This window comes from Lotus japonicus, chromosome 1 (assembly GCF_012489685.1).
Source record: "Lotus japonicus ecotype B-129 chromosome 1, LjGifu_v1.2".
In the NCBI taxonomy this organism is placed as follows: domain Eukaryota; kingdom Viridiplantae; phylum Streptophyta; class Magnoliopsida; order Fabales; family Fabaceae; genus Lotus; species Lotus japonicus.
This window is the reverse complement of record NC_080041.1, coordinates 34,615,016-34,623,701: the sequence shown is the minus strand read 5'-3', so window position 1 is coordinate 34,623,701 and position 8,686 is coordinate 34,615,016. Positions and strand designations below refer to the sequence as shown.

General features: G+C 31.8%; 1 protein-coding gene across 1 annotated transcript; it reads right to left on the bottom strand.

The window, feature by feature from the left end:
• Positions 1-965: 965 nt before the first annotated feature.
• Positions 966-3,050, bottom strand: LOC130734513 (uncharacterized). The gene is made up of 3 exons (XM_057586957.1): positions 2,681-3,050; positions 2,338-2,392; positions 966-1,374 (listed from the first exon to the last, which is right to left on the bottom strand). Exons 1-3 carry the CDS (start codon positions 2,988-2,990, stop codon positions 1,236-1,238), a joined length of 504 nt encoding a protein of 167 aa, XP_057442940.1. The 5' UTR covers positions 2,991-3,050; the 3' UTR covers positions 966-1,235.
• Positions 3,051-8,686: the final 5,636 nt, after the last annotated feature.

The following is an 8,686-nucleotide window of genomic DNA, read 5'->3' as shown; positions in this document are numbered from 1 at the left end:
AAGATGAAGTTCTATCATGGCAAAATTCAGAAGCCAAGATTCATTTGATCTGTTGTTTCCTTTTTGGGAGCATCGTAACACATTGATTTTATCCGGGTTGCTACAAGAAATTCCACCAGCAATTGCAAGAAGTGTAGTCTAGATGGATAGTGCACATTAGATAGATATGGGAAGATTTGAGAGAAAGGTTCTCTCAAGGTAACTTGGTAAGAATCTTTGAACTACAAGTTTCAAATCTGCTGCAAGGAACAATGGATGTCACTGAGTATTTGACAAATCTTCCTGTGGGAAGAGCTTGAGAATTATAGACCATTTTGTGGATGCACTTGTGTAGTGAAATGAAATTGCCAAGCCATGATTGACATGAAGGCATTTAGATTGTAAAATCAAGTTCCAAAGTTTTTGCAAGGACTCCAAGAACAATATTTTGTCGTAAGATCTCATATCCTTCTTTTAGATCCTTTACTTGCATTAAACAAAGTATTATGTATGATACTACAACAGGAAAAAGGCAGAAAAAAATTAGCTCAGTTGATGAGTCCAAGATAATTGTGAATGTTGTGGTAGGTAGAAAATACTTTGATTGTGTAAGAAGAAAAGAAATAGTTTCGTCAATTTGGAAGAGGCAGAAGCAGAAGTAATGGTAGAGGTTGAGGTTTTGGAAGAGGAAATTGTGAGGTTTGCACACATTGTGGAAGAATATACTATTGATACTTGGTATAGATTATATTGCACGGTTTTCAAGCATTGTTAACATGGCTATAGGAAATTCTGATGCTTCTTGCAATGAAGCCTCATCTGCAAAGAAGAAAACGCAAAAACAACAGCATTCTCTCTTTAAACTCGATCAATACAAAAGCATTCTTGCTTTAATATGAGAGAGTCAGGGCGTTGAGTTATAAACAAACATATGATTCCAAAACAAAATTGTGTAAATATGCTGTGGTAACCCATGGACCAACAAATATTTCAATATGTAAATATTCTGCTTTATTTTATTGTGTTCATAGTTTTAACACATATATGACTTCCCTCCTACAAACATGCAGATAATAAACTATGGCAAGAGATACAAATATTTACTTCACCTATGAGTGTGACAGAACAGTCTAATAACTAGCTCCAACCAAGAAATGTTTGGCCTCATGATGTTGAAATGATCGCAATTGACTAGTTAACACCATTAGAGAGTCAAACTAATGGTTGTTCACCTCATCATACTAGAGGTTAGCAAATCATGCAGTGGCAGCTTTCTCTCCAGTTGCTGGGCCACGCTTAGCTTCTAAATCCTTAACAGCTGCTTTTATAGCGTCCTCAGCAAGCATGCTGCAGTGAAGCTTCACTGGTGGGAGTGACAGATGCTTTGCAATCTCACTGCAGGGAATTAATTATTGTCAGTGTGACTTCAAATACTAAAACAGAACAAACCTATTCATTGATCATGAAACCATAACCAAAGCTAGAATGACAAAAGTAGAATTAAACTTCTAGAGATAGCACATGATCAACAAACAAAAATGTTCAAAACAAGATGCAAATATTTTTCAGCAGCCAGTAGATTCATCAACTCATCATCATCTAACAAGGAGATGAGAAGATAATTATGAAAGAGAACAAGAACAACACATCTTCTAGCATTAGACATTAAACCAACCAAAAATGTTAGTTTTGTATTTAACCAGTCTTGTTGTCTTCTACAACTAACCAATTGAACAGACAGACTCAACTGTTATTTTAATTTGAATTCAGGATAACTTGATTTCTACTTGCCACAATCGATTCTCAGATGCATCCCAAACATATACACATGATTTAACAGGTTAAAAGCAATTCTGAAGGGGGTCAAATGCGGAACCAAATGAACACCTAATCATCTTCTACAGAAACCAACTATGACTTCCTTCAATTTCAGACATTAAAACTGAACCAAAGGGCTTAAAATTGAACCCTGCAGGGGAAAAAATATGAAAAAACTTGCTGCATAACTCGGAAACTAGTTCCTTGGGAGATCCTCTAAAGTGTAAGCTCTTGCCTAAGTTGAAATTTTGCGCCTATCTCTCTTCATATGTTTGAATAGGTGGATGAATATTTATGAAGGGAGAGATAACACAATGTTGTCAAGTGAACTTGAGAGGATCCTACTCCATATCGTTGCCTATGGTTTATATACTAATTATTATTTCTATGACGACCCAATTCCAATATTTGCATAAGCCATAACTACAATACACCCAACTATAGGTCAGAAGAAGATAATTAAGATAATAAGATCATAAATCATTTACACCAACACACTTGCAGCAAATGTTTTCCAAGAGATTTAAGGCAGGTTCTTACGTGTTTTTAATGGACAGAACTTCCTCCATTTGCTTTCCCTTCACCCATTCAGTAGCTGCAAACATAGAAACATCCTCAATGAGCCAATTATTCATTATGCAAACCCAAAAAAAAAACTATAGTTTACATCTCCCTTTATCTCCCCCACCATCACAAACCTATGAATTTCACCCCAAAACCAAAAAACAGAGAAAGCAAAAAACAAAAAAGAACACAATACCATAATCGCAATCATCATGATACTAACAATTTGAAGAAAGCAATAAACAATTTCAACATCACAAAAGATTTAAAAAAACAACCTAGCTATTATTCGTTAACAAAATAGAATGAACATAGTTACCGACGGAGGAAGAAGCGATGGCGGATCCACAACCGAAGGTCTTGAAGCAAGCATCGACGATCTTCCCTGTCTTCTCATCAACCTTAATCTGAAGCTTCATGACATCGCCACAAGCGGGTGCTCCGACCAGACCGGTGCCAACGTTGGGGTCGTTCTTGTCAAAGGATCCAACATTCCGGGGGTTGTCGTAGTGGTCCACCACCCTCTCGTGGTAGAGCCGCGGCAGAACCCTAATCGCCGGGTGTGGCGCCTCCAACGACGACGACGCCGTTCCGATGATTCTCTTCGCGGATGCTGCAATTCTCATCATTTTGGCTTTTTTTTTGTGGTTGATCAAATGAAATTGACAAGAGTGAAAGAGATGAAGAAAATAAATAGGTTCTTCTTTGACCCTTTAAGGCGGTTTGGTTTGGCTTAGATACGTGGCGAGAGGAGATTCTTCTTAATTGATGGTTACCAATTTAGCATGGACCTCAAATTAGTTTTCCCTTGTATTTAAAATATCTATTTTCCCAAGAAAAATAAATTCATTAAAATATTTACTTCAGTACTTCCAAATTCCAATCATATCATATTTATAACAACTAAAGCTTATTCTTATTTTTATCTTATCATTTTAATAAAAGTATGTTATAACTATTTTTATATTTATTAAAACACTAAACTCTAATTATTTTTATTTTGAAATAATTATATTCAAGTGTTAGTATAAGATTATAAAAAAAATATTTACTAATGTAGAAAATATAAGCTTACTTTATTAAATTAAAATATAGATTTGTTTTTTATTCTATTTAAATTAATATAAATATAAAAACGAAAAGAAATTAAAATTTTATTTTTTAGATAATAAATAATTTGAACGAAGTTAAAATATTTAAAGTGCTATTTATTTTAATATTTAAATATCATATATGTAGTGATGTGGATATAAAGTAATGTTAAATGGAAAATGAATTATATAAGTGTCCCCGTAGGATAGGTTAAATGGTAGGAGTTGGGGGACATATCAACTAACCTATAAGCTTTCGGATTTCAGCTAGCTTATCAGCTAGGCATGCCAAACAGAGCCTAGTTAAGTGCATTAATTTTTTTTCTCAATAAATATTGAACTTCCAAAATTATTATTAACTCATTTTTTTTTAAATTTCTATGCATCATTAACAATTAGGAGAGAGAAAAGCAAGAGAAATCAAATTTGAATTAAATGAGAGTATTCTTGTAAACAAATAATTTATGCATCACAAACGTCAAGTTGGTTCTTATAAAAAAAAACATTAAAGTAAATCCCTAATTTGATTCTTATAAATATGACCAGAATAAATCCGACAAATAATTTATAGCGTAAATTACAACATTAGATAATATTTTTTAAATGTGTGACTATATTTGTCCATGATAAGCGCATAATTGATGCACTTTACGTGTGTCTCTCTAAGCTTCATTCTATACATTTTTGTGCTTAATTGTTATGACTTAGTCATGTTCTGACCATTAGTGCATAATTGGATTATTCATAGAAAAGTGCTTAATTCTTTCACTTTTAGTTTCTGTGACTGTTTTGCTAGAACAGGTTCCATCTGGAGTTACTAATATCCAAATAGGGCGAATAATATGTCGTTGAAAAGCTAACTCGAAGCCCTACAATTTTCATGTGCAGTACAATTCGAGAACCAGCCTTGAACTTGGTCAGAATTGCCTTGCAAAGTTGCTGTCGCTAATCCTGCGAGTCCGGAACAGTCTGCACTAAAATGATCATATCTCGGGCTACAGAACTCCGAATTAGGATCCGATTGAAGGCCCGCGAAGCTGACTTAAATAGCTAAGATTCTCATGTTTACCGTGATTGATGATTCAAACTCCTTGTGGGACCCGTGAATTCCTGAGTGTTCAGCAGATTACTCTTTTATGTGGGCCCGATTTTGTGAAGATTTAGAAAAGATTTAGATAACAAGGATTGTTACTTGATGAACAAGTTTATTTATTAGTATAAATAAGTGAGGTTTAGTCTTTTGTTAGACCTCACCACCACCTCATCTCACCATAACCTCCTCCTCCTCCTTTCTCTCTCTTTTCTATTATGAGTTGCTAAACTCCATAGTTAGTCTTAGGATTTTTAATATTCTTGTGTTTCTAAACTTGAGGTTCTGTTTTTAATGAAAATTCCTTCTTTATTAATTCTCTTCATCTCTATTTCTGATCTAGGGTTTGCTTAATTCCGTAGTTTTAGAAATAAGAGTTGATGCATGTTCGCTTAGTTCATGTTAGTTCGTAATTGTTTCTTAATCGCTTAGTTTAGGAAACTGTGTATTAATTTTTGCTTAGTTAATTAGTGCTCACGAATTAGGGAATTGATAAGGAAGAATTAATTTTTTGTAACCAATGAAGGTTTGTTGCACTTGAATGTGATAATCCGATGACTAACGCTTTCTCTCTTCTGTCTGATCTATTTAATTATTGCTTTGTTATCTTCTATCAAATCAATCAAAAAAACCCCTTTTTATTTGCTTTTGTTTTACTCTAACATCAATTAATAATTTATCAAGTCCTTGTGAGATCGATCCTGGTGTTCAATACCTTGTACTGCATTCAAAGCAAAAATACTTTGACACGCACCCGCGACAATGCGTTCGTCAGTCCATTTGAATGAATTTTTAGTTGAAACTATATTTATTTAAATATTTTTATAAATAAGTATAAGTTGTATAATATATATACACTAGTACTTTTGACCCGTGCGTTGCACGAGAGAATTCTTTTTTATTTTTTATTGTGTTTTTTCATGGTTTTTTAAATTATTTATTCGTATGAAAAGGAGAGAATTTTTTTTGTGATAATTATGTTTTTTTATTTGAAATGTTAATTTATGTTTTTGATTGTGTTTGTTATTTTTCATTGTCGTAGATTTTTTTATGAGTGTATTTATTTTTTTATTTGTGCTATTTGTAATTGATGCTTTGAATTAATTCTTTTTATATAACAATTTTTTTTTGAAATTGTATAACAATTTTTTTTTTGTACTTGACAGATATAAGTAGTCTTTTTTTAGTAAAGTCTTATTTAATATTAAGATTGTCTTTATAAGTTTCATAACTCATATGAAATAAATAATAATAAGTTTTTCTAAAATAATTTTAAAGTTAATAGTATAAGTCCATAGAATGACATTAATGAAGGAAGATCAAGAGGAAAGGTTAGGGGAGTTTTTTATTGAATCACCTTTAACGTTTAAGGTTTTTTATTAATATTAATTATTAGTTGATTAATATTTCAACAAATCTAAACTAATAATATGTGTCCTATGAAATTCCCTATGTATGTTCCTTTAGTGATATCATATTTTATATTAATTTTATTCTATGGCATTCCATAACTCAAATGAATTCAATAATAATAAAACCATTTACAATAATTTTGAGGTTAATAGTATCTATTTATCTATCTATCTATTTATACTACTCCCTCCGGTCCTATTTATAAGCAGCAAAAAAAAAATCACATAGTTTAAGAAATGTAGTTAAACTAGATAAAATGCATTAAATATGTCTTGAATCAAAATAAACTTCCAAAATTACCCTTTGTTATTAGTGTTGGAAAGTGGGAAAGAGAGAGAATAATTAATGAGACACATTTTACAAGCTAGAATTAATAAGGGCATCATTGGAAAAAAATAATTAATATAGCTCAAACTTTCATTTGGTTCTTATAAAAAGGACCAAGATTTTTCTTCTCTTTCATGCTTATAAATAGGACCGGAGGGAGTACTAGTATATGACCCGTGCCTTGCACGGGGGAATTGAAAATTATATGTAAGTTTCATTGCTTTTTTAAAAAATTGTGTAGTTTATTCTTTAATTGTTTTGTAAATTTTATGTATTTCGTCAAAGTTGTTTTATTTTGTCTTGGTTGCAGTGAATAATCCTAATATGTTAAATTAAATCTAAAAAAATATTGAGTTTTTTGTCAAAAAAAAAGAGGTTAATCTTGGCCAAGTTGATGTTGTAAAGTATGGTGATTTAAGTACAATTTGTTGGCAGTGTGATTTTAAGGTCTTTTGTAAACTATAGAATATGTGTTATGCAGATTAAATAAATCAAGGAAGATGAATTATAATAGACATTCATATGAAAGACACCGCTTCTGGAATGGCAGGATTAAACATAACTTTGGTTCATTTTAACCCAGCAGTTAGCTGATATTCACTAAAGATTTTTTGTATGGTCGGGTGTTATAAAGATAAAATATATGTGTTATTATAAATAAAAGTTGATTTAGTACGTAGAGCAAAAAATGTAAATGTGTCTTGATTAACTATCACTTTTGCCAACAACAACATGTTCGATATCGCTAGTACTTGGAAATGCGTTCAACTCGTCGATAAATTCATCGAATAACACACATTAATTTTTATCCTTCGAAAACAAAGAATAACTTAACTGCTTGTGTAGTAGTTTACACGTTTATTTATTTTAAAATTGAAATAAGATATTTTTTCGGCTTATAATTAACCATGAGATTCGATATCAATTTCATTGATTTTCGTTACCACTACTCCGTTTCGCTCATGAGTTTTTATTGCCGAAGTTCGTAATAGACTAAACCTTCAGTGATAATATCTTCAAAACGATTTGCAATGTCATTCCTAGCCTCTTGAATTTTTTGACCCTATAAATCAATTAGGTTCCAATCATTGCCTGATCATGAAGGAAAATAAAATATATTGAATTATTAATAATAGTATCAGACTCTATGGATACAAATATTTGAATCCATCAGCAACAAATTATAGGACATATGATGGAGCCTTTCATCGTCATCTTCAGAATACCAAACCTTAAGGACTCTCACAATAAAAGATCACTCATGCGTTGACAGATTGATTTGGCCAAGATGGCTGAAGCAAGAATTCATGATGTATGTGTTCAAATGAGATGAAAAGAACGTGTGATGGTAAGGAAAATGAGTAACGTTCTTATAGTACAAATTCTGTCAATTTATGTCTGCCTATGTAGTTTTTTGTCAAACAATAAGTTGCAGCAGATACGATGTTGATGATTTTTTTAAATTTTAATAAGCAAAGGTTTCGTTTTTTTTTTATTCATTAAAAAATCAATTTACAAAAGGTTCAAATCTAATAATCTTTTAATTAATGCAAGTCTAAAAATTAGGCAACAAATGGTAAAAAAAATTGAGTATAACTAATTTCTAATTGATAATTTAGCTCAAAATTAACAATTGGATTAATAAATTTTAAAAACAACTACAAATCTCATATATTGTCAAACACTTCTTTGTAAACTACGTTTTTCATTTTGTTTGTCACTTTTCCTTCTTTATCCAGGACTAATAATTTGAGTCACTTTCTTTACCTTACCCTTGAGAGAGCTACATAAAATTGGCCATGTGTGAAGATTGGGCATGTAAGGTATAGGCCAACGTGGGACAATGACTAACATTGACTTTTATTTATAGTCATTGCAAAGCACATACTGATCGGAAATTGACATCATTTATTTATGTCCATTCTTGGAATGAAAATTTCATCCGTTGGTTTTTGTTATTACACCGGCACGTATAACATTTGTTCCAAGATCAAATACAATTAGTCGCGTCCCATTGCATAAACCGACTGCATGATCTATATTTCTTAAAAGCATTATCGGAGCATCTACCTTCAATGGTATTTTGTGATTCGGTATTCTTGAGCCTGTAATATCATTTAAGAACTCAGTAGTAAACCATTTTTACTCTAGTTCGGTGTCCTCATCAGATTTGCAAGTGCTATCGGAGCTTAAGTACTCCTTTGTATCACCTGGAAGTAATTCAAGGATAAAATCATTAACCATCTCAACAGATTCCAAGGTAGGGCACAATATCATCGTTCCTCAAAAAACTTGTCATTCTTCATGTTCTACACCAAATTGGGAAATGCAAATCAACCTGATCGAGAATTGGATTTTAGCTATCATGTATTAAAAGATCTGCTGAATATTCAATATTTGATTC

Excerpts from the sequence above, each read along its gene's own strand:
- LOC130734513 (XM_057586957.1), bottom strand. The coding sequence starts at position 2,990 with ATGATGAGAATTGCAGCATCCGCGAAGAGAATCATCGGAACGGCGTCG. Across the intron at positions 2,393-2,680 it reads CATCGCTTCTTCCTCCGTCG|CTACTGAATGGGTGAAGGGA; the intron begins GTAACTATGTTC and ends CTATGTTTGCAG. Across the intron at positions 1,375-2,337 it reads GTTCTGTCCATTAAAAACAC|TGAGATTGCAAAGCATCTGT; the intron begins GTAAGAACCTGC and ends AATTCCCTGCAG.